This window comes from Megalobrama amblycephala, linkage group LG10 (assembly GCF_018812025.1).
Source record: "Megalobrama amblycephala isolate DHTTF-2021 linkage group LG10, ASM1881202v1, whole genome shotgun sequence".
In the NCBI taxonomy this organism is placed as follows: domain Eukaryota; kingdom Metazoa; phylum Chordata; class Actinopteri; order Cypriniformes; family Xenocyprididae; genus Megalobrama; species Megalobrama amblycephala.
This window is the reverse complement of record NC_063053.1, coordinates 22,538,543-22,565,159: the sequence shown is the minus strand read 5'-3', so window position 1 is coordinate 22,565,159 and position 26,617 is coordinate 22,538,543. Positions and strand designations below refer to the sequence as shown.

Genomic DNA, 26,617 nt, shown 5'->3' with positions numbered 1-26,617 from the left:
TTTTAAATTGTAATAATATTTCACAATATTACTGTTTTTTATTTTAAATAAATGTAGCCTTGGTGAGCAGATGAAACTTCTTTTAAAAACATTAAAAATCTTAGTGGTTCCAAACTTTTGGACTGTACTGTATATTATATTATATTATATTATATTATATTATATTATATTATATTATATTATATTATATTATATTATATTATATTATATTATATTATATTATATTATATTATATTATTTGCAGTAAAAAGGATAATAATATACAGATTTTTATTTGCCATTAGTGTGTCCTTGGGGATTATGCATACATACACAAAATAAATTGACTTGCGCTCAATTTATTGTATTATTTTTAGGACTTTTTCTTTTGTCTTCTTTGGAAAAGATCAGCCATTTAGTCTTGCATTTGGAGAGAATCATATATGGCTTGTGGCTTGTAAGTGCTCTGGAATTTACACAGTAAATTTAATTTTACATACCGTCTCTATTTTTCCACGTTTTTCAGATGAGTTCTCCCCTGAGCAGCAGATTGGAGATTTGCCTGGCTCAGAAACAAGACTAATGGAGCTTCACTTATGTAGGAAGGTAGACAGAATTGTATGTTTTAAGCCGAGTATTTCAATGGATTAAATTAAAACACACAAACATAACTTAGGAGTAAAACTTTAAAATTTAAAATTAAACTTTTGCCTCTCAAAACACAGAAAGATGGTCCTGATTCCCCAAATAACCTTCGTACTGCTGATGATATTGAGAGCAAAAATCTGCTAAACAACACTGGCAAGATTCGAGAGCTAAACCAACAGGTGGCCTCCCTTCAAAATGTCATCATACAGGTAAATATTATCCTGTTGGAGGAAGCCAAAACAAAACCAGAAAAAGTATTTTTCACCATTTTATTCAAATAAAGACTGGGGCTAGTTGTCACACCAGCAACTACTAGTTTTTGAGTCAAAAGTCCAGTTGTGCAAATGCTTATTTTCTCTAATAGTAAATTTATTTTTGGATTCCTTTCAGTCTGTCACGTTCTGTGTACATCTCCGTTCCCTCCATAACCGAGACGTTTCTACTTCAAAACTCTCATAAATAAGAATAATTCTTGTGAATTTTGTCAAAAAATTAAAGTTTCAGTACCACTGTGCCCACTTTTGGAGCATGTCGTCACAGAGTTGTGTGTCTTTTTTCCTTGGCAATAACAGTGGAAATGTTTTTGTATCTGAAACGTAGAGGTATGTTCTTAAGCAGAAATAGACTTTGAATAATAAACCTGCCATGAGGAAAAAATGTGACAACTAACCCTGTTCTCCACTATTGATTTTAGTTGATCTGTGTCTGTATGATAACCAGGTTCAGGAGCTTTACCATGGCCTGGTGGCCTTCTGTTCAGAGCTGAAGAAGATGGAGGGAGACATGGATGCAGTGCAAACAGACAGCTTGGAAGTGAAGAGGCGTCTCAGTGAAGCCCAGGACAGTTTGAAGAGGAAGAGACAGAGCCTTCAAACACTCAGGGACAGTCTTAACACAGCACCAGTGCAGAAGAATAAGTAAGTATCCTCTCATCATAAAACAGAATAGAATGTGCTGGAGGTTAATGCAGAGAAGTTGAGTAATTATATGGAATTATCACATGGAAAAGAAACTGTTCATTAATGCGTTGGTCTTTAATGATGTGTTGCATCTTCCAGCAGGAGAGGCTGGAAGAACTCATGATCAGAGCTGGTTTTGGATGTCCTCAGTGTAATTTCCTTGTTGAGACTGTACATCCTGTGATTTTTGATGCTCTGTTTACAGTCTGTTACAGTTTATTTTTCTGTGGCGTCAGTGCTGAAAGTTGCGTCGGATGATGGTAATGGGTAGTCCACAGATCTTTCCTAATTTCCTAAAGTGCAGAGAAAGCTGCTGCCCAGTCCTGCCTCATGATTGGACCCATTATTCCAGCGTTTAATGTACTTTCTTAACATATTAAATATCTACATGGTTCTGACAATGTTTAAAGAAAGTTTCATTATTTACCCTTATGATGTTTCATGATGTTATTTTTTCACTGGAAGACAAAAACGGATTTTCTGTCAAGGATCAGCCTTATTATGTGAAAACAGTTACCTTTGCAAAATGGGAATCCGTACCTGTTTAATTTATGAGGTGTGCAAATAAAGAAAGGGTGTTTGAGGAAAAAGCCAGTGTGGGTCTCACCCTGTAGTTTCCTGCTTTTTCTCAGATTTACGGCCTTTGATTTATTCTGACATCTTTTCGAGCTGGACAGATTGAAAGCAGGAATGGATAAGGGTGTGAGAAAATACCATCATAAATCAATATGTCCAAGTCCTCATTAATTACCTGATAAGCCACTTAGCTTGAAAGCTTATTGTTTTTTGTTTCGTTATGTCCTTCATGTGCTTGGCCATTTCCCCAGCAAAAATGCAAACAAATCTTTCAAGTTTCAGGGTTTTTGGATGACATTAATCTAAGATATTTGAGTCTGAGAACATAAGAGGTTTAGACCACTTGCATTTATTTAAGATCTAGCCGCAGAATAATAAAGAGCCTAATCTTTGATATAAAGTGACAGAACGTTGGAAATCTGTTCAGATCAGCTTCCTGATCCAAGACAAAGGAATAGTTTTCTAAAAATGAAAATTTGGTCATCATTTATTTTGTTCCAAACTCATATGACTTTTCTTTCTTTTTTTTTTCTGTGGAATGTAGGATGTTCATTTTTAATGTAATGTTATGTCCACTCTTTTCTATATAATTAAAGTGAATGAGATACTGTTAAAGTCCAAATAAGAATAATAAAAATAATTTAAAAAAAACTTAAAAGTATCATAAAAGTGGTTCATATAACAATATGGATATATTACAAGTCTTCTGATGCCGTACGGTAGCTTTGTGTGAAGAATATACTGAAGTTTAACTCATGGGAATAAAAACACACAATTTATATTTTTGGATGAACTGTTCCTTTAAGAGAGCTCAAGGGAGCAGCTTGTGTTTGTTTACTCCTCAGGCCATCAGAGGTCCGACTTCTGGAGAAGATGAGGGTGAACTGCCAGGTGTTTAAAGATGAGATCACACTGATCCACCTAAATCGGCAGGTGGCTCACCTGCGTGAAGCTCTGGAGAAGACCCAGGCCAAGGTGAGACTGGCTCCCCCGATCTAGTTTCCCAAGAGTTTCCTGGTGCAGTATGAAATGATATAGTGCTGACATGTGAACGCAGGCCAGTAGTTATTATTTTAGACCACATTTTAATGAGGCTGAACATATGGTACTAATGTGAGCATTACAGTCTTGGCTTTTCCCAATATGCAAGCACTTTGTTGGACATACAAAAACAGTTGGGGAAAAAATGAATAGTTATTTGACATGAAGTCTTGAAGTGTTTCTCGTAACGCGTTACAGCTTTTTTATTTCTTTTGCCATCTTTCAAACTTTATAATTAATCTGCTTCATGGGAAGCAAATTAATGGTGGCATTTCACAATGACGGTCACCACAACAGTGAGCCATTGCCACCAACACCACTCGTTTTTCAAAAGCCAGGATGACACAAAACACTAGTGTAAAACTATCCGCCTTGTGGCCGTACCGGTGATTCTTTCCCACCTTCGTTCTCTTTTAAAGCGGCTCTTTCATCTCATCGGTAGAGACCTAACGAGGTGCCATGAAAGGACACATGCCGACCGGGACTTTGTAAGAAAAGAGCGTGTCACGTTGCCGCCCTCAGGCCACAGTCTTTAGGTGCTGAGTTGGTGGGAAAGAGGCAGTGCCGCTAATGTTTATCATATGACCTAATCAAGGGAAAGGCGCAGGTCAGGCCACAGAGCAGTCTGGGAACTAATACAAGCCTGGGCCCTAATAAGGAGCAGGCTGCCATTTATTTTTCCTAGATTATCTGACAATAAGGAAATATTTCATCATCGCCTCTAATCTCAGCAATCCGTCGTGACTGCAGTGCATCAAAAAAGACAGGAAAAGGGAGGGAGGAGTTGTTGAAATAGAGCGAAAAATAACACATGCCGGCAAACGTGGGGTCTACGGCTGAAATTCAGGGATTTAAGGGGAAAAACCCCTTTAAGTAATATGTCCCAAACCTTTTCTAACCTTCCCTTTTTTATTTCAATTGAATTACATTTCATTCGCCTTCAGGCCAGAGATGTAGTAGTGGTTGCAGACTCAGATTAGGTTTCACTATTCTCATGGGAAAAGGTTGTTGAGATACTGCGATTGCGGGCAGGCTTGAGAGCTCCCAATATTTAGGCTCACTTTGATTGTTCCCTCTTCCCGATGTGTTTTTGGTCACTGTGTTGAGCTGCACTGGCGGCTAAGAGGCCCAGTGGCTAATAGTTGTGGCAGCTTTTGGCTCTGTTTGGGATTTATAGTCCATCTTGAGGTTGCCATTTTACTGCATGCAACAATTCACTCCGGGGCCCTGCGAATCCATTATTGTAACTGACAGTACCTCACTTATATCATTAATACCAGCCACACTTTTCTAACCAAGTCCGAAATCCTTCCTCATGCGAAACACAATCCTACAATCCGGGGCTTGGCACGACTTCCTTTCCCATCTCATAAGAGTTAGGGGATTTCTGAAGGTGTGCCCGTTTCTCGACCGATTGTTCTTCGCGCAGCACCTCCCCGACATCTACGGTTCAAAAGACAGTTGCCAAGTTATAATATGTATTTCCATTGTTCAGCTTGCTCTCTAGTTTCTGTTTGCTCTGTGGCCAGTAGCTATTCCCTCATCTCGCTCCATCACTAGGTTAGTATGAAGGCTGGACGAAATTATGAGCTAATGAAAGTGGACTGAAATGATTAATTCTTAAGTACCTGCCCTTTTGCTGCTTCTCTTAAATAATTGAGCGAGGCCCGAGCTATGCGTCCTGCCCTAGGGAGTCCAAACAGTGGGGTGATAAGGGCTCCTAAGCATTTCTGCAGGGGGGTTTCCTGTGTGAGCGAGCTGTCTGGTGCCCATGTCTGGGGAGAGGCTCAGTAGTCTTGGCCGCAGGGCGTTCACACGCCAGGAGACTCGAGCCCTCACCTCGACTTTTCTGCTGCATGTTCAGAGAAACCTGATCACTCTGCATCTATCTTTTCACTCACTTCCTGTATTCAGTCTTTGTCTCAGCTATTGGTTTGGGGGTGTGGATTTATGTGATCATGCATGTTTACTAGTGGTGTACTCATTAGTCATGACACATTTAATTTAAACGCATTTAAGCATAAATATGAAAGAAAAAAACAGCTAAAAATTGCATTGTCATAACGATAATATATATATTTTTAATAAAAAAATAATACAAAATACAGTTTCATGGATGGTAAGAAATAATTAAGAAAATTTTCTCCCGCCATTGGCTTGTGACAAATTGATTTAAAATTCTGCTTACTCCACAAATAATCAAGTAAATTTTTTTCTATAATAATAAAATCAGAGAGGCTGTCAGCTTTTACACTTCACATTTTTTCAAGGACAGATCCTTTGACTTTCCAGTTCTGTTACTATAAAATCAGAGCAATCAGATATTTACTGCGTTTTATGCTTTTTCAACTGTTTTTCTTCTTCTTCTCCTTTTCCTGCAGGAGAAAGCTAAGAGGAAGAGCCCTACTCTGACTCAGCTGGTCTCTTTGCAGTCTCCTGTCATGCTGGTGGCCACCCAAGTGAAAGCAGACCCAGGCGGTCATTATGGTTTCTCTGCACGCTGGGTAGAGGGCCAGGGATTGATGGTGGTACACACTGAGGGTGCTAGTCTCTGTCTGAATGACAGGTAATTGATTTAAAAATATTTGAAGAATGTTTCACCTGTTTCAACCTATATTATCAGTCTTTTTTAGCATGCCTTCAAGCTTTCTTTTACATGCACCAAAATGTAATCTGGAATTTAAAGGAACAGTTCACCCAAAAATGGAAATTGGAATAGCAATCTATTCCTTTAAATGATTTCCACCAACTATAACCTTTGGGTCATAGTCTTAAAACAACCGAAATGTGAAAGAATGTGAGATCAAAGAGGTCAGTTCAGTGCAATAGATGTTTTGATGAATTAAGCCTCTAATTGGCCTTTTATAAAACATGCCAAGAAACATCCCGAATTTTCCAGCCTTTAAGAGCTGAGAGGATCACAGAGGTTCCATCAGCTCTTGTGTTTTTTCCCCTGTTGCTATGGAAATTTGTAGGAGACAGGGAGCATAACAGGAAAACACTGAAATGTAAAATGTGGATGGCTATGCACAAGGAACAGATAAAAACATGATTAGTACATGAGCTTGGAGTTTTAGGTATTCCATTTTGAGCTGGGTTATACACAATGTGTATGCAAACATATGTACATAAACACAATTAAAGTTATAATAATTTCAAATGTTTTTAGATTGGGATTTGAAGCCAGAGGCCTGTTGCATGAAGCTAGCTGATCAAAGTCTGAGTTTCAGAGTAGGTTTAGAGACAAATCCAGATAATCCCAACCTGGTTTAGATCAGGGTCAGTGTTGCATGCCGAAATAAATGAAGTTCCAGGCGTGCTTGGTTTGAAGGGTTAGTTTAATGTTGTTTAATGCTTACACTTATTCGTAGTTCACAAAATCTCTGCGTGCCTCTTTCAACCAATGCAAAAACTAATTCTCTCGCTTGTCCTTTACGCTCGCACCTTTCTTCCGCGGACGCCCTCTCCTGTCTGATCACTAAAACAACATGCCTGCTTGAGCATTACTCACATTAAGCAGGATTTTATGCATTTGCACCAACATTTTTAACCCCAACCATACATTTAGAAAACATGACCATCAAAATGAACTATACAAAATAAAATAAAGGGGTACGCTCTCTATTACCCCTTTTCCACCAAGGCAGTTTGAGTGCTGGTTCGGAGCCAGAGCCTAGTTTCAAATCAGTTCTTTATCTTTCGACACACAAAGCACCAGCTCCGAACCAGGAAAAGTGGTTCGTAAGTAGCACCAAAACATTGCTGGGCTAGAAGTAAGAACCGCTTGCGTCAGGGGCTGGGGGCGGGGTTACCGTGACCAACAAGAAACTTGTGACCGCCATTTTTGAAATAGCAGCTCGATTGTAATCGCCGTCTATATACAAATTACGGCGAGCCGTGTTTGGATGCCAATGTAGGTTCGCAAAGCCATGAGCATCAACAGTAGTGAAACATCCGCGATTGTTGATAGAAGGCTTGTTCGAGATGCATCGGAGCAGTGCAGACCGATTCGGCGGGTGCCGCGGATCCGCGGGAGTGTTTGAAGAGCATACGACTTTTGGATCGTTCTCGCGGTGCTTTGATGTCATGCGCCGATCGATCTGTGAGAAGCCGACGCATCTCAAACAAGCCTGGTGTGTTTGTGTTTGGCGCTGTGGCGCTAGCTTTGCTGTGAAATATGAGACGTATACAGTGACGTAAGACCTGGCTCTGTGCTGGCTCTCTAGCCCGTGGAAAGACAAACCGGTTCTTAGAAGGCTCGTCAGTTGAACCAACTCCGAACTGGCCCTAGCACTAGCTCTGAACTAGCACCCGGTTCGTGCTGGTGGAAAGGGGGTATATAACAACTAACATTAACATCACAGCGAATGTTATTATGAGCCCCACATCGGCGGTCTCACATCGCTCGGTATAAACGTTCTCTGTCAACTAAAGTTTGCGATTAACTCTGAAGAGCGTGCACCTGAAAGTGTCAGACATGTGACAAACAGCCAATCACACAGAACATGGAAAGCATCAGTTTGATTCACTTCTCGCAAGAGGGATGGCCAATTCACTTCTTTTCTGAAGATTAAGAAATTGTTTATTGTTTATTATTGTTCCTTTAGCCCCAACAGCAGGGGCACCTTTTACTCCAAACGCCATACTTTTACATATTCTTGTTATTGAAAAATGTTTTTAACAAGACCTTTGTCTGAAAATATTGTCAGTAATTTTATCGTTTCTCATTTGCTACATAAATCTACATTTTAAAATCAAATTAGCGCAGAATCAACTTTGCGTTGCTTTTCACGATCGTGTCAAAGATCAGCCAAATTTCCACATGCATCATCAAAAACAGTTGTTAAGAAAAGTGCTGAACTGAATTGTGTGCTATCTAGTGGTTTAAAAGAGAATAAAGTCAAATGCGCCTTTTACCCCGGTGCACCTTTAGCCCTGTTGTACCCTAAGTGACGCCCCTGTTAGTAGTGTTCTTGTTCTGAGGATGTTGGTCTCTGTTTCAGGCTGGTGGAGGTAAATGGAGTGAGCGTCTTGGGGAGCAGTGAGGACGAGCTGGAGTTGCTGCTCAAGACTCACATTGCCCACATCATTGTCCTACGCCAACTGGCCCAAGTGCATCCACAGGAAAACCCTTCTGCAATCAGTGATCACCAGGACATACAAGTGCTGCAGAAACACCAAGCAATATAAACCAACTAAACACTGTCTTTCCTGTTGATAAGAAGAAACACTGTCTTTTCTAACACTTTCTTTCCTGTCTTTCTGCAGAAACATAGTCAGACACAGCTGACGCAAACATATCTGATGTTTTATCCCACTTATTAACGTAATGACGTTTGTCTTGTAAGAGAAGAGGTTTATATGTTCACCCTGCATTGCATTCTCTGGGTCATTTCGGGGCAGTTTCAATTTTGGGAGTGTATGACTTCATGTTTTCGGGTTGATACTAATGTAATAGCCATAGTCTCATTTAATGGGTGGGTCAGTCAAAAATTGCTCATAAAAATGGCAATTGCATGGGAAAAAGGCATTTTGAATTCTAAATTGCATTCAACCATGAAGGTCAAGTTAGCAAAATAAATCATTGTCATAACTTTCACTTTGTACAGGCAGCTGTGGTGAAATAGAAGGCAATGAAACTTCCTGTAAGACTGACATTAATGAGAATATAGATATCAAAGCTGAACTTTTTTAAAATGGCTAAATATTTATTTCCATGACAGTGCCTCATGTCAAGGATTGACTCGAGGAGCGAAATGAAATGATGTAGCTGTTAAAGATGTTAAAGGTTTTTTTTTATGTATAAATTTGTAAATTATAAGCTTCATGAAGAGGTCTGATTAAAGTTTACTGCAATATGTGAAAACCTGCAAGCAGCCACCATAGATTATTCCATTGAAGTCTGTGTAATCAAAAGAAAGAATATATGTTTTTTCCTACTTCTCTCTTGGAAAAACAAAGGAGAATTGTTCAGGTATGGAATATACTGTCAGGAAGGGCACAATCTTTTAGTTACATACCCTGTTCTGATATTTTTGTAATGTTTTTAGTAGATTTAATCAAGATCTATGTTAAAGGAAAGCCACACACACACACACACAAAGTGTGACAGATGTGCTGGTTTAGCCCCACATCTTGATGCCTCTGCGGACCCCATATATCCGGTCTTGTGGTTCAACCTTGTGGGTTTCATTGTAAGCCTATTAATAAAGAGACTAGGCATTCTAACTGGCATTTGGGTCCCGCAAATGGAGGGAGGTGACCTGACCCATGACCTCTTGACCTTTGTGGTGGAATTATGTGGTCATATGAATCTATCTGTGGGAGTTGAAGAAAGTCTCAAGGAAAGGAATCCTGCTATTAGTAGTGGAAGTGAATTACACTGTGTGTAATACAGTATGTTCAAGTACAGTGTGTGATTCATTTGCCATTGTTCAGACTGTGTTCACAGAGTCAATTTTTTCTCATAGGCTGCTGAAACGTACGTTGCATGAACACTAATCTAAGGTACAACTAATACATTCATCACAACCTTCATATCTGTCAGCACACAAATATGCCTTCGGTGTACTAGCACATGGGAAGTATTAAACAATCAACAGGAAGTGTCCATCCAAACCTTATACGATAAAGATAAAACATGATTTAGCTGCACAAACTGTTCACACAAGGGAGGGCAATCCAAACACACTTTCATAAACAGTGCTGCTGGCAAGGAAAGAAAGACATTGTGGGATTCTCAATAGCCTACGCCCTTCCCCACCCTCTCTAGTCATGACATGTCTCCTAAAAATGCTTTCGGTATTTTCTTTTTGAAAAAAACAACAACAACCTTATTCATAAGAATAAGGAAGAGAAGATTTATAATAATACAGAAATCACAACTAGTTGCACAAGAATAAAAAAATGCATGAAAATAAAATAAAAAAGAAAGGTAACACTTTAGAATACTGTTCTGTCATTAATGAGTAATGCAATATTACCATTCTAGAAACTCTTGACTAAATAATTATTAAAGGTGCAGTAGGTGATCTGGGAAATGCTAATGTTAGCCTGCTAGCATTGAAAGCATAAGATTCCATCCTTTCTGCAAATCGCCATCCAAAGCCAGGCCAGCATTGCCAAGTGCGTGGTTTTTCCGCGGAATTGGGATACTTTAACGCTGTCGCCATGGGTTGTTTTTCATGTCCGCGGGTTGAAGCGACCCCAAATAACATGATATTTAACCCCTGGAATGCAAAATTTACCAGGGGGACCCCACCAAAAAAACATAGATTTTACCCCCGGCTACTTAGCAACTTGGTGGGTTTTGTTGTGAAAACCGGGCAACCCTGCCTCCAAAACACATAAACGCACATACACAGCTCTCCGCAAAGCATCACAAGAAACGGCGTTAAACTACCTCATGTCTCAAAGCACATAACATTACAATAATAATGAACATAAACAACTTGAGTACCTGACTGCTACCTTGTACCTGACTGCTGCAGATTAAGTTCGGTGTTGATACTGTTGACATTGATATGCATAATTCCGAGTTTGATTGAACAGCTCCAGTTAGAACGTCACAGGTTGCCATTTCTTAATTACGGTAGTTATGGTGTGAACTGAGCATAAGCTCATTGTTTTGAGTCGGTAGGAACTGTAAAAGCTGGCTGCTGTTTGTTTGAGGTGCTCCGTGACTGAAACTCTGCGCAGCATGAAACACGGGGTAAAAATATGGAGCCCCGCACATGACATGTAGGAAAAAAAATAGTATTCTAAATCATGCGCACAATTTACTTTTTTTCCTGCATGCCTTATGCGGGGCTCCGTATAAAAACATACAGTGCATTGACAGGCAGTTTGGACATCGTACTGAATATACTAATTGGATGAACATTTTATAGTCCTACACCTTCCACAGACGATATATATTTATTAAAAATACATTTAGACTGTTTAACATAGTGATTGCTGTAGACTTTTAACTAGTATAACAAAAAATGTTTCTGTAGAGAATCACCTATTGGACCTTTAAGTGTTAGTGCTCAGTTGAATGAGGTAGTTCACTGTTAGCTAATCAATAGATTTATAAAAACCTCAATACCTTACCAAAAACCTCAAAAGTTTACAATGACTTTAGTCATTACTAGGGAGTTAATCTTTCATTTCACTTTAGAATACTGATCCAAATAATTACTAATTACCATGATCTTTACTTTTGAATTAATTATATATTATGCATTCTTCACTTTAATTATGAATCTGTATATAGTAGTTCTTAGTAGTCCTTAGGGAGGTATGAAAAAATAATAGTTACTGATTAACTAATAGTGAACTACCTAATTAAACTGAGCACTATTACTTAGTAATTCATTAATCAGAGTTTCTTGTTAGTTAACAGTAGTTACTAGAATGTTAATATTGCATTACTCATTTATTCATGTGTAGCTATTTATTAATGATGGAATGGTATTCTAAAATGTTACCAAAAGAAATTGTGGAAAGAAATATTGAATATTTCTATCAGTTGATAAATATTGCGGTAGTGAATACAGAAAAAAACAAGTCTAATAACTATTAAAAAAGACAAATATGGCCTAAACCCCACCTAAAACTATTATTAATCTGTTGTATTAATTATAAAAAATAATTTTGGATGTAATAAACTTGATAATTACTTAAAATAATATGTACTGCTGTGTGTAAATTGTTTTTATTCTTTTTGACCTTACCAGATTTTTTGTTCAATATTTTTTTCATTAAATGTGTTTATTTTTATTTTTAATTTAAATGTGTTCAAATAAGCACTGTACTTATTGTGCTATATCTTATTTTTCTGACACTGCAGTTCTTGAAATGCGTCCAGACCTGTCATCTGCGTATGGAATACCTGAGGATGCCACAGCATGAATATTCCCATCATCACAACAGGCATTTCTCCAGTGCACTGACTGTCAGACATAGCTGCTAAAGTTTATGGAGCAGAAATATTTGCCACATGTAGACGTATAGTGCATTTCTGAGGGATCGCTTTCCCTCTAGCCAAAAACCTCCATATATGCATTCTGTAAGGACCCGAAGCCAGTAAAAATAGTTTGGCCTCTTTTAAGGGAAAAAAAAAGTTTCTCTTTAACAAATCGAGGGGGCAGCTCGGCATTTCTGAGCTGTTTTTGGGGGGTGTTGAAGCAAAGTGAGGGTGGCTGTGGCTTTTCGAAGATTTCTGGCAGTCTGTACTTCAGCTTAACAGCCAATGCAATACGTCCAGAGGACATGGCATGTGTGTGTACCGCATTCAAAGACTATATCAGTTCAGTCTGCAGGGCTGTTGATGTATCATTTAACATGGACACGTTTATCCTTGTAATGCATACAATGTGTATTGTTAGTGTCAGTTGATATTTAAATATAAACCCAGAGCATTTCAACCTTATGGTGTGTGTACAGAGTTAAACAGCTGCAGACAATCGATCCAAGTACACACAATTTAGCCGTCTATCCTTTCACTCCCTCTTTACATCCGAATGAGCCATTCAAGGCAAGGACATTTAGACATTTTGATATCTGCCAAGCTCTATAATGACCTGCAATGACAATCTTGTCTTCATTTACTCCAAACATCACTGGATAGACTCATATCTAGCAGCCAAAATGGGTCACTAAAGATGATGGAAAGGAGTCTGTTATTAACAACATATGCTGTTTTATCATATATGGATTTTTGGAGCAGTACTTATAGGAGGAAGATGTTCTAGTTGTGCACTCTTGCATTGCGCTTGTTGGCTGACCCACGAACCGTATAGTAACACCCCTGGGCGTCTGTTCTGTTTTAGGATTGTAGATATGACCAACTCTAGCCTTCCAGATAAGCAGAAGCAGACATCTGTCTCTCTTTCTCTGAACTCAGCACTTCCAGGTACATCTCTCTCCCATCTGCCCCCCATAACACGAGCCCCACTCCTGCCCACCCGACATTTAAAGAGCTCCTGGCATTTGTTTGAAGTTAGTGTAGGCATTAGCTCTGGTTTCCTGCTTCAAATCCCTATGCTGGCCCAATAAAAGGTATGTAGGTTGAAAATTCACTAAAGTGGATTACTCTCTGTACAAAAATATAATACAAACAAACTTGGCATTTACTGGCTATTATGAAGTAATATCTGGCACCCAGTGACCTCCCCCCTCATACGGTTAGTCTGAGATGTCTATTCAGATAGAACTCCTTGTAACTCCTTTCCTAAAAGGAAACTAGACTTCATTCACCCCCATGGAAAGCATATTTACACTGTCTGAATTGTTCCCTATCCCCTATATAGTGCACTTTGTGCCATTTACCATGTAGAAAATAGTAAATGTGTGAACAAGTGACCATTAGCCGCAGCTTCAGCATCTATTTGGGGGTGGGACGCTGTAGATTCTAGAGAGCTTTTGATTGGACAGAAAATCTGATGAGAAGCTGAAGTGCAGCATGATGTCATCAAAATCAATGATCCATATTGGAGTAAATGAGAGACTGTAAGTTTTGAATGCTTATATCTTCTAAATGCGAGTTTTGTCATGGTTTTGGAGCACACTAGCTTATAGATAATAGTAGGTTAACATATTCGTACTAAAAGCCAAGAACTTCAGACTTAATCCCAGTTAATCCCAGTCGATTAACTGGTACAACATAACTGGTACAATAAAGTTAATGCCAAGAGTGAATGCAAGTGATACAGTAATTACTTTTGTAAAACAGTTCAATAATTTGTACAATAATGTTGAAAAACTTATATTTCAAACACAATATTGCCAGTTACTTTGTCTACTTTTACTCCGCCAATGAAACCACATCCAAAGGCAATCTGTTGTGTCTCAGAGAAAAACACGTTACTGGAAAAAGCAGTATTGTTGAATGAATAATTCAATGACTTACTCACTCATAAAGACTGAATGATTCAGTGCTACTAAATGAATTGGTGGAATGACTGACAGACTGACTGACTGAAAAAGACTGGCCTTGTTTGTAAAGCTTTATTTACACAATTTAATTTTCACTATTTTAAAGGCATTTTAAAATAAACTTCTGGTCAGTAGTCCATATAACAGACAACATCACAATTTATTTGTGATACTTCTAATTAAGAGATAAAAGCAGACCTTTTTACAGTACACACATACTCATCTAAATACCAATAAAATATGCACACTTTACGTCTTACTACCACTATCGTATCATACTATACACTTACATTAAACATACACTGTAGTTTTACGCAAAATCTTGAACATGATGAACGATGAGAAATATCTCAAATACTGCTCCAAAGAGTGTTTAGTGTGCACTGAGCTTTGGCATTTTTAGACCTTGAGCACTCCTTGACAGTCTTGTGCACTTACTTCCTGTCGCGTACAAGTGTTTTCAAGTGGTTGCGAATGCAAGTGTGGGTATTGGTACATGCAGGCCCATTGTCAACTTGTCTCTTACTGAATAAATCAGTGTTTATGAATGCATCAGTTTAGTGAACGAATTAATGACTCACTTAAAAAGTCGCTTGTCGCCACCTACTGCAGTAATGATGTAACCTGCAAAAAACAAACAAAAAAAATCTGTGATATTGCTTATATGCAGTATTTTAAATAAAATACTGATGTTGTAAACAAATCATGAGTGTTCTTTCAAAGTCAATTTCGATAAAATCATCTGCTATATGATTTATTGTAAATGTAAGATACACATGTATTCCAGACTAGATGTCTCATAAGAGCAGAACGGAGCTGAAAGGAACTGGTTTGTCTTTGACATCTGGGTTGACTGATTTGAACCGCATACTTGGTGAGACAGGGAGTATGCTTATTGTCAGGGGTCAGAGCCAAAGTTTTTCTGTTAGTGAGGGGAGTTTTCGGCACGTAAATCTGGCCTCTCTGGGACCGTCTGGCTGGCAGGCAGGAGCGAGGCTCAATCTGCAAGGACTGCACATGCTCCTCAAACACGTGGAGACTGGCCAAAGGGCCGAAATCAACCCCATTTTGCGTGTGGTCAGGAAGATGATTCGCAATAAGGAATAAATCAGGAGCAGAGAGGAGTTGAGTAAAGTGGAGCAATTTGATTTGTAAATGCCTAACTAGTTCTGACAGGTTGTCTAGAGAGGTTTCTAAACACCTGTGGGAAGGTGGTGGCATCAAACTAGTTATGTCAGTATTGAGGTCATCCAGCTGTGAAATGTTCTTTGGAAATTCTCACCTGACTGAAGTATTACTAAGTAACACAGTCACAGATCTATGTACATAGCAGAATTATGGAGTCATAGGCGTCATGCCCATTCAATATATATTGTGTCATATATCGTTTGTAGATATTAATATTATATACATTAAATCTAAACAGTTTTATCCAAAAATCAAATGAGCTGTTTTCCATGTATGAAAATGCAGGGCAATTACTGGCAGTCAAATTCAGTTGCATTATAAAAATTTAGTGCTTGGTTCATTATGGAAATGTATATTATATCAGAATTTAACCCCGGTTCCCATGACACAACTAGGCTATAATGGCTCACAGTCTTAGGAAAAACTTCTAGAACTGTCACTAATGCCCTCTCAAAATAGTAGGTGCGTGACACCACTGAACAGAATCAGATCAGTTGGTACATGTGTTTAAATACATTTCCATTGATGCATATGTAGTAAATGAGTCAGTGATGGATCACTTTAAATTGGAGGATGAATCAGTCACATGACGAGACAGCAGGAAGGTCAATCATGCATTCAAAATTAGGGGCAAAGGTTTCATGAAAGAGAGTTGGGTGAAATAAGAAGGGGAAATCCTCAAGGCTTCCAATTTCATTTCCCATGCATTTTACAAAAAGAGGCTTTTCCATTCAAACTGGCAGATCTCACACTAAAGGAGGCAGTAGACACTTGAGAAAGTCCCTTAGGATGTTTATGTCTTGACCTTGCAGTGATTAGTGGTTACCCCGTGACTTCTCTTCTGACTTCCAAACAACAACTTCAGGATTCTGAGATATTGTACAGTTTAACAAAACATGTACTGCCATCTTCCTGTCAAAAACAGTACTGCAGAAATGGTAGTGCAATCCACTTTTGGAAACATTATATTGTTACCTATAGATAATTTTCAAAAAGATTGCAAAAAAGTCTGTTTTGTGATATTGTCTGTAGTTTTTCTGTCTAATGAAAAGAAAAAAAGAAGAAGAAGAAAAGAAAGAAATGAAGATCAAAGGCTTTTCAAGCCTCTGGTGATCTTTGGCTCCTGGATTTGCTGGTGTTGGGTTTTCTTACATAATAAAAAATTCTTCCCACACTCTAAACAAGCAGTTCATTTATAAACACTGTACAATTACTGGCACCGGCTATACCACTGAAACTGGGAGAGAGGCAGATTGGGGAAGGAGGAGGGAGAGAGGTAGACCCAAAACGAGCAGAGTGCTAAAAGAACTGAGCGGTGTGAAAACTGCAGGGAACACTTGAAAGAAGGGCTATTCTGATCTGATGACACATAAAACGCCTAGTAAATCTTAGCTTGGTCAGAGGGAGCAACCACAGTTTTTCCACATAATCTCCTTTTTTAGGCCTCATTTACTAGCCTAACTAATCCTGAACAGGTGTAGCGTTACATCATAATCATTTGGTGAAGAGTCTTTTTGTTGTTGTTGTATAATGATGATCGGCTTCTACGCAAGTAATGGCACATTCAAATTTCTTAGAGACCTTTGAGCATTGGAAATGTCAAAGCATGTTTTAAATTGATCCATTGTGTTGATTAAAGATATTCTAACCCTTGCTTTATTCTCTGTTTTATGGTCATTGTAAAATGCAAGCAGGCCTACTACTTATAACTGATTCTTATCTTTCCTTTTTAAACCCCAGCTACGTTGATAACCATTGGTTCTTACATGTATCTATCAATCTGAATATGCAGGAAATAGGCTTCTTGGAACATACCAAGTGTCATGTAAACCGCTTGATGTGCTTCTGTTGTGTTATTTGTTCTCTTTGGAGCTTTACAGACATTGATACGATGAACTGTTGCTATATGGAAATACTAGAACACTTCAGGAAAGTGAATAAATGAAAAAGCATCCAACTACGTGATTTTCAATGGTTTTGATGCTGAGCATTTTCCCTAACGTTTGCGATAAACCCTTTCTTGTGTGTAGGCTACCACCAGAGGGCAGTACCGAACTTTATAATATTTAAGCATTTCAAGCGCCACAGGTAAAACTCACTACACTTGGGAGTATTAATTTTACCCACTTTTAGGTAAAACATGTTAAGCATTGCCTACATGTGAGGAAAAGGTTGTCTCTGGACATGTATTTATATTAAGATAGAAAAACCGAAAGGCCTATAGTGACGTAAACTCCAGTGTGAGGGATCCAGTGTAAAGACAATAGCCTACATATTCATCTTTACTGTTCTATACTTTCATCTTCCTGTCGTATGATATTATATTTATTGCATCATATTCTTTCTTTCTTTCTTTCTTTCTTTCTTTCTTTCTTTCTTTCTTTCTTTCTTTCTTTCTTTCTTTCTTTCTTTCTTTCTTTCTTGATTCCTTCGAATGAATAACTTGCACCAGAAACATTTTATCTTGAAAAGTTCCCAGCTGTTTCTTTGAGAACATTAGTATTACAAAATGTTTCACCTCTTTTAAACACCTTTTATTCTACTAGCCAATGTTAATTTTCAGTTTTAATTTTGAAAACTATTCAAAATCATTTAATTTTATTTCCTATAACACAATAAGCTTGAGTTACCCAAAGGTCATCTTTGCAATTTGTTTTATAGTCTAACAAACATGTTTTTTTCTTTTCAAAATGGACACTTGATGGACTGCAACATCCTTGACAAGATCATCTTCCTCCATGAACCAGACAGCAATAGAAAGACAGACTGTGACCGTTCATGGCAGTCAAACTCTCAATGCCTGATGCAGTGAGACAAGCTAGTAAATAGAAGTTAATCGGTCAGGGAGCGTGAAAACGTCTGCAGCTCCATTGAGGGCCCTGGAGACCACCCCTGGACCTGATGTTGTCTGACACAACGCCAACTTTTCTGAGGAAACCAACTCAGCCACCAGCAAGGGTTCTTGTCATCTTGCACAGGAGAAAAGAAAAAAACTAAAATATAATTTCAAGGTTGAGTATAAAAGATAGTTTTTTGTCATTTCTTTTTACCACACACATTTGTCATCTCTTTGTGTTCTCTGTCTGTTTCTGTCTAGGCTCTTTTGTACTCCCAGAGAAAGACCTGGAGAGGAGGAATAAGAGGTTTGCTGAAGTCCTGAGCACTGCTGATCTTCACCCGGAGATGGTGGAACCTTGCCCAGTGTCTTCACAATTAAAGATGGCAACTCTTTACCAAACCAACATGAAGAAATATGTACCCCCTGGATGGCAGAGAAACTCACACATGAAAGTCACTCAAGGACGACACTTGTCAGGGTATTTCGGAAATGCAGCATGAACGCTGGCAAGGAGAGCGGGTAACTGAAGTCTGCCAATTTGCTGGTGCCTCATGTGGCTTGGAACCAACTTCATCTGCAAAAGTGACATTCCATTTAAGCTGCTTGTCCTTCATAATTTAACTGGACACATTTTCGAGCCGCTGGGGTAGTTAAGTTTTTTTCTTTGACATTACTGTGTCCTTTAAAATTCCAAAACAAGAGTGAGATTTATTATATTTTATTAGTTTTTTGGGGGGCTATACTCTTGTAAACATGTCAGCTCTCAGGTTTGCAGAAGATGATACTATGAATTATGGGATAATGGATACTGATGTGTTGCAGGCGCTGAATGATTCCATTTATTCATGCTGACTCCTCTTTCACGTTCCCATTTATCAAAGGAGACCTCGCTGTCACTGCTGATGCATGGATGAATAGAGAAATGACATGTTTCTCTGTTTGTTGAGTGACTGTATCACTTTGGAGAGCATTTGTGTTTTGACAGCTTCCTGTCGACCAATTTTCAACCTGACATTACTCTGTAATAGAAAATTGTAAGGGGCTGGTAGAGATAGTGCTTGCACTTTAGCCTGCTCAATGAAGTCCCGTCATGCTTGGTTGATGTCTACCTTAAGCTAAAGAACTGCCTCAGTATGCGGTTTGACTGACTCTGATTTGAGTAAATTTCCCAATTGGTGGCAGCTGTGGGGAGATAGTGGACACTACATTTAGTGGGCTGTTAATGTGATGGGAAAATCAAATTTATGTATAGTGCTAATCTCTAACTATTCAGGATCTCTACATATATATTGAGATCTCCACCTCAGTGTTGCTTCACCCTCCAGTGGCAAGTATTATGGGTTATATTTGTAATGACTTGTCTCTGAGTGAAAATTTCCTGTCCTAATCTTTGACTAATTTCAATACCTCCTATTTTATCTCCTAACAACTTATCAACACTTTTAACTGTTGATAATTCTTAATTATCAAATATTCACACTGTTCTTTTCCACACAATGAAAGCAAATAGTGACTACATGCTGTCAAGCTCCAAAAATGACAAAAAAAATCTGTCTTCTGAAGCCGAACATACTTTCCTTGAGAAAAAAATATGCCAAATTTAAATGTGTGCATACTTAAATTGCAGGATATTTGAGATAGTGGTTTGGAGCAAAAGCAAAAGTCAATATAAATTTTGCTCTGTTCCTCACTCAGATGCTTCAGAACACAAGTCTTATAGACCTCTTTTATGATACTTTTTATGTTTTATATATTTTTTGTCATATTTGGAGGTTATCAGCCCTTGGTCACCTTTCACTTTCATTTTATGGAATCTCTTTTTGTGTTCCACAGAAGAAAGAAAGTCATACGGTTTTGGAACCATATGAAGGTGAGTAAATGCTGACAGAATTTTCATTTTTGGGTGAACTATGGCTGCATCTATATAGTAGGCAAAAAACAGTATGTGACAAAAATAAGTAGAGATGCACTGATACTTTTTTCTAGTAGGCTACTCGCCGATACCGATACATATACATTTATTAATTTCTCTCTCTCTCTAATTTCTTTTTTTTTTTTTTTTTTTTTTGTTGGTGATGTCGCCATTTTCCAAGCACAACACAGTGAGACTAATGAATGTAGGACAGCTTCTTTATTATTACTCTAATGAAAAAAGTAATAATTTTTATGTGCTTGTCACAAAATAAAGAACAAAAATTTTACAGTGTCCAATAACCTTCAAAGGGCATAATTACCAATATATATAATTGTTGTTATATAAAAAGAAATTTACAAACAAATTACAAACAATACAACAAATGCTATAGAGATACAAATTAAATAAACTTGTTTTTCAGATACAGTATGTTTATTTACCATGTATACATTTATTTAACATATTTTGTTGTTTCATTAACATTAATGACAAATATAGGCTACGGTCCCTTTAAGACCGAATCCATGGATACTGACACATATCCTGTTCCCTTTCATGGGAACATCGACGCTGCGTTGGCGCAGAGGCGTTCCCAAAGCGACAAGGCAGCGTCTCGTTCCCTATTCAGGGAACCAGGGTTACAGACGTAACCCGAGACGTTTTCACCCAAATGTTTACGTCCACTTACGCCACAACCGACTGTATTTACCTGAGATACTCCACACGATGGACATTTTGACAACTATGTGTGCATTTGACCATTCAGGCGTGAGGAGAACTGATCGCGCGCTGTCTGAGAGAATTGGGATCGCGGGCAAGAAAGAAAGAGAGCGCGTACGAGAGAGGTCTGTGTCATTCAGCGCGATTCCGCCCATCCCGCCTTCACAAATTGATAACGAATTGTGATTGAAAGCATGTAGTTCGCAATGTGTGTGTTGTCATCATTAATTTTGAAGTATTTCCACACCTCTGAGGCTGACATTGTTTCTGCTGTTGCCTCCGTTGTCTCTGTGCACGGACAATTCCGTCAGTTATGTCACGTGAGGTATCGGTCTTTGGTATCGGGGCAGTGTTGCCAGATTGGGAATGTCCGATTATCGTACCAGAAGCTCAAAATTATCGTATTTGGAAGAAAATTATCGTACACGACTTTTTAGTATAGGTAAATGAATAACTAATGATTTTTACAATGTAAAGAATCAATACTGAACTAATTTAAGCTGGACAATCATGCTATTTTAGCTGATGTACAGCCAAAAATTATGTTCCCTCTGTAAAGCTATACTTTGACACAATCTGCATTGTAAAAAGCACTGTATAAATTAAGGTGACATGACGAGTCAAACGTACAGAATACAGCTATTTATCTAAAGACCAACACACTTTTTGACATGAACTGCAAATTACCACAATGCATAAATAATTAGGCGTACGAGTACCTAAGTGGGAAACAAACATCTGACCCAGAGCCTTTAAATATGGTCGCAGGAAACGAACTTCAGAGATCGTTCAGTGACTTGATACTCACAGCTCATGGGTTAGATTTAAAGTCCCTGTAAAGTCAATTCTGAGAATTCTTTCTAAACACTTTATAAATGTTACAAATGTATTGCTGAAACACATTACAAAGTCTGTGAATTGTGTAATGCTTAATTGTGAAGTTAGAGCGTTAAACAGTTTTTCACCAAGTCTCTGCTCAGGATTTTTTGGGCGGAGCTAAAACGGGGGTCTGATGACGCACTTGGACCCCCGAGCATAGCCCCTCCCCTAACACTATATAACTGTCGATGACGCACCGAGCGTGGCACCTCCTCTAACTCTACAGCGGTTCACTCGCTCAATCTCGAGTGTCATTACAGTTATACAGCCCTTTGCACATTTAGCTAGTAATGCCTTCGTCACGCAAATGCATATTACTTGGTGTTTTAATATATACAATATGCTCGGTCTCCTTATTTAAATTTCCTAAAACGATGATATGAAGGATTCTAAAGTGATCGTTCTACACCGGATAATTTTACAAACTTTCATCAGACAGCTGGGATTCACAGATAATCCGCTGTTTTTGGTGAATGTGACTGAACAGACCCCGCCTCGGCCTTCCTACCGTCCCACCGATAACCGATGATATATGGGGCCGGACAGAGTCTCTCCCGCCCCGGCCTTCAGCCTCCCGTCTCGCGGCGCCGTCATTTGTCGACTCGACAACAGTCGGCAGTTCGTGCCCACCAATGAGTGTAAGTTGCTGAGTTTGCTTATGTTATAATTAGTAGGTAGTCCACAGTAACTCTACTAAAATTTGCAACACTCTAAAAATGATTCTTTTTATATGCATCAGTATGTTTGATTCATTAAAGTAAGTTGAGACGGCAGCTCTCGCGAGTGGGTGTGGTTTCAGCGCCGACAGCGGACACGCCCCCAGCGTTTGAGAGCAGAGAGCGCTGCCTATTTTTTCGAGATTTTGATAACTTATTTCATTTACTTGCAGATTTTTTTAATCATTTAAATTTGGCTGGGTGGTTAATAACACATTTTTCTGCGGTGTGACAAACTCAGAACACATACTTTAAAATGACTTTACAGGGACTTTAAGTCCTAATCTTTGTTTTTCAACGGCTCTGATCTCTGATCTGACCTAAGCGCCGCGGCAGTAACGTTAACTTGTGCTCGTGAGAGAGAGAGAGAGAGAGAGAGAGAGAGAGAGAGAGAGAGAGAGAGAGAGAGAGAGAGAGAGAGAGAGAGAGAGTCATTCTCCACGATGATTGGCCGAGAAGACGTAACATGAGATGAGATGGAAGACGTGCAAGTTCACGTTCTCCTTACAATCATGACATAGAGGATCCACACAGCTAGATCAATGAGCCGATTTATAACGACCATCATTCGAAGTGTCACAAAATACTGAAATTATCGTACATTATGGGATTTTTTTCATTATTGATCGTACATCGCACAGAGGTCAAAATTATCGTACAAATACGATAATTATCGTATGTCTGACAACACTGTATCGGGGTATTTTTAGAGTAGCCTACAAGTACATGAGCTTGGTAAAAATAAGTATGTTTTTCAAAATACTCATGAAAGAGTAGGTAAAAAGTAACCGGATGACCTACTTTTGACAAAATTCTGAAGTATATATATGATGGACACTTACTATCCCATGAGGCCACGGGAGAGGATTTGTGAATGGCAGTGAAGCGACGCAACTGATGCTGGTTGTCGCATGTTAATGACAACATGGCAAATGTTACTTTTTTAGTGGCCGTGAAGTAATTACTTATTCAAAATGAGTACCTACTCAAGAGAATATGCGATTTCAGATGCATGCTCTTTAAGGATCTTGAACAATTACAGTCACATATGGGCTTTCTCCAATGTTTATCCAAATTCATGTTTAAAAGTATAGTGATAAATAACCTAAGTGAATCATTCAGTGCCACAGCACTTCTGAGGGCTCAGTGGAGAAGCAATGAACTCCATTTCAACTCCCTGCACTTTTGACGTGTCAATGTGAATAGAGTTCAATCCTCTGAAACATGTGACTGTGAAAGTCACTTGTGTGGAGTTTTTGTAGCCAAAATGAAGCCATGACAACTTAGAGCTCCACTAATACAGCATGTTTCCATTAAAACATCAACTTTTCTACATCAACCCATCAGTAAATCAAGCTTACATTATGTATGATGCTGGATAAGACACAATGAAAAACATAAATTGTCCAAAATAAGTAATGAAATCCTACATTTTTTTGTCTTCATTGTAGTTAGACATGTCTTTGAAGAACTCCCTTTTGAGCCCGGCCTGTCTAGACTCATTGTCCGTCTGCCCACCGCCTGGAGATGTGAAATATTGATTAGCTCATTCACCCATATGATCCAATGCTGGCTTCTCCTGTCAGGCTTATTTAAACTCTCACCCGTGAAGGGGCTCCCCAGTGAAGGGCAGCTGAAATCAACAATCAGCAAGGAACCTGAAGGTGAGAGACGCTTCTCAAGGACTGGATATAGGGGGAGGGGCGATGACTATATCGTCTTTTACAATAAATATCTTTGATAATTCCTTAGGAATGTCTTCATGAGAATAGTTTGTGGATTTTAAAGTAAAACACAGATCCTGTGTATTTGATTAAAAGAGGAAAAGAAACAGATCACCTGTTTTTGCTTAACTTGGCATCCCCATACACACTCCACTTTCCTTTCAGATGTCAGTTTGCCAAGATGATGGCCTTTGAGGTACCAGATAAGTGAAAAGGTTACAACTGCAATAGCCAGCATGCTAAGCTGTGTTAAGTCTCTCGTTTGTCTGCCCAAAAGGTCATTCATTTCTTTTGCAGAAGTCAACTGTTTTGGTAATAGGTTTGCTCTCTTGTGTTTAAGCCAATGAATGTGAGTCAAGCATTTTTGCCCGGTCCTCCTTTTCTTGTATTTTTGTATCTCATTCATTTCCTTAGGGTTATGTGAGAAAGGATCAGTGTAGCAATGCAAAACAACCAGGGATTTTTCCCTGTCTCCTGACAGTACAGAGATGATCGTGCGACAAAGTGAATGCATGAACAGGGATGGTGGAAAAATAAAACGGCAAGAGTTGGTAAGAGTGGGTTAACGTACAACAAAATGCTGAAAACCATCAAAAAACAGCCTTTCCCCCCAGTTTTGACATAAAATATATTTACACATCCACAATATATTGGTACCATAAGGATTATCTAATCTTTAGCAAATCTCTAAATGAATATCGCTTTTGCTCATGCTAAACTTTCACTTGTGAATTCACTTATGGCTTTAAAAACTTTTTAAAAGCTTTTTTTTTTTTTTTTTTTAGTTTTTTTTTTTTTCTTTTTTTTAAAAGACAAATTACTGTAAAATTGTTTATAGTTTTAGGCATTTATCAGTTATAGGCCATAACTAATAAATAATTGGTAACACTTTATTTTAGGGTCTTTTAACTAGTTGCTTATTAGCATGCATATTACTACGATATTGGCTATTTATTAGTACTTATTAAGCACATATTAATGCCTTATTCTGAAGCATAGAAAATACATTTTGGTCCAAAAATAACAAAAACTACGACTTTATTCAGCATTGTCTTCTCTTACGGAATCCTTTCCATTGAATTGATTCCATTGAATTGATTCCATTGAATCCTTTCATCTGTCGGTGTTGGTAATGCACTTTTACGTCGCCGTGGTTATTTTTGGCGATTAGGACATCTGCGACATTTTGAAGCATCGAAAATACATTTTGGTCCAAAAATAACAAAAACTACGACTTTATTCAGCATTGTATTCTCTTCCGGGTCTATTGTCAATCCGCGTTCACAACCTCGCTGCTGCTTCTTCTTCTTTCCTGTTTTACGGCGGTTGGCATCCAGCTTATTGGTGCATTACCGCCCCCTTCTGCTCCGGAGTGTGGTTCACGACTCCGCAGTGACGCTGCTGATGTAAGACGCTGCTGACGTGTTATCCGGTGCGCCCGAGCTTCGTTTACAGTCTGAGGGAGACGCACACTGTATTCAAGCTATTCTACATTGTTTGTATTTTGGTATTGCTATAATTTTTTAAATGGTGCGCAAGTGTGCATGTCGCGGATGTCCTAATCGCCAAAAACAACCACGGCAACATAAAAGTGCATTACCAACGCCGACAGATGAAAGGATTCAATGGAATCAATTCAATGGAAAGGATTCCAGAAGAGAATACAATGCTGAATAAAGTCGTAATTTTTGTTATTTTTGGACCAAAATGTATTTTCGATGCTTCAAAAAATTCTAACTAACCCACTGATGTCACATGGACCTCTTTGATGATGTTTTTATTACCTTTCTGGACATCTCTCGGACTAAATCTAAAATATGTTAAACTGTGTTCTGAAGATCAGCGGAGGTCTTACAGGTTTGGAACGACATGAGGGTGAGTCATTAATGACATAATTTTCATTTTTGGGTGAACGAACCCTTTAATAGTTTATATGTGTTCCCTATACTAAAGTGTTACCAAATAAATATTGGCTTTGGTCTGTTGGCTAATCACGAATAACTGGTGCAAGTCTGTGCATGTTGCCACAGTCAATATAGAAAGGAACAGACAGAAAGATGAGAGTAGAGGAAGAAGTGATGAGAGAGTGGAATTAGCATACAAAGAGATTCCAACAGTGTTGTGATAAAAGCTTTATATACAGAAATCACCCGTTCAACTAAAGCTATAACAGAGGGGAGTTTAAATTCCTGGGCTCAGAATATGAGACAATGCCCCATCCAAACTGAAAGGGGATTCCTCGCTTTGCAGGGGGGCTCATATTTCAGGGCAGTAACAGGGAAGAGGGGCATTTGGACATAATCTTTCTGAAAGGGGCTGACGAGCAGAAGAAGAAGAAAACAGGATCAGGATCCATTATGCTTTTATAGAGCAAGATCTAAATCCTTCTCTCATTATGCTATTAGGCTCTCTTGTGTCCCAGTTTGGAGAGAATTCTTCTCCACCCAGACACACTTATTTATTTATTTGCACGGAGAATATAGGTCACACATTTTAAGTACTACTTATAAATT

The 26,617-nt window shown here is 38.6% G+C and overlaps 1 protein-coding gene across 5 annotated transcripts in view; it reads left to right on the top strand.

Moving 5' to 3' along the window:
• LOC125277155 overlaps positions 1-11,478 on the top strand; it is a 63,780-nt gene extending 52,302 nt beyond the window's left edge. For all 5 annotated transcript variants that reach the window (XM_048205448.1, XM_048205449.1, XM_048205447.1 and 2 more), the window contains 6 exons: positions 506-585; positions 705-836; positions 1,348-1,544; positions 3,008-3,137; positions 5,585-5,769; positions 8,207-11,478. In XM_048205448.1, the coding sequence (XP_048061405.1) occupies positions 506-585; positions 705-836; positions 1,348-1,544; positions 3,008-3,137; positions 5,585-5,769; positions 8,207-8,393 (911 nt within the window). In that variant the 3' untranslated portion in view covers positions 8,394-11,478. The remainder of the gene's footprint in view (positions 1-505; positions 586-704; positions 837-1,347; positions 1,545-3,007; positions 3,138-5,584; positions 5,770-8,206) is intronic.
• Positions 11,479-26,617: the final 15,139 nt, after the last annotated feature.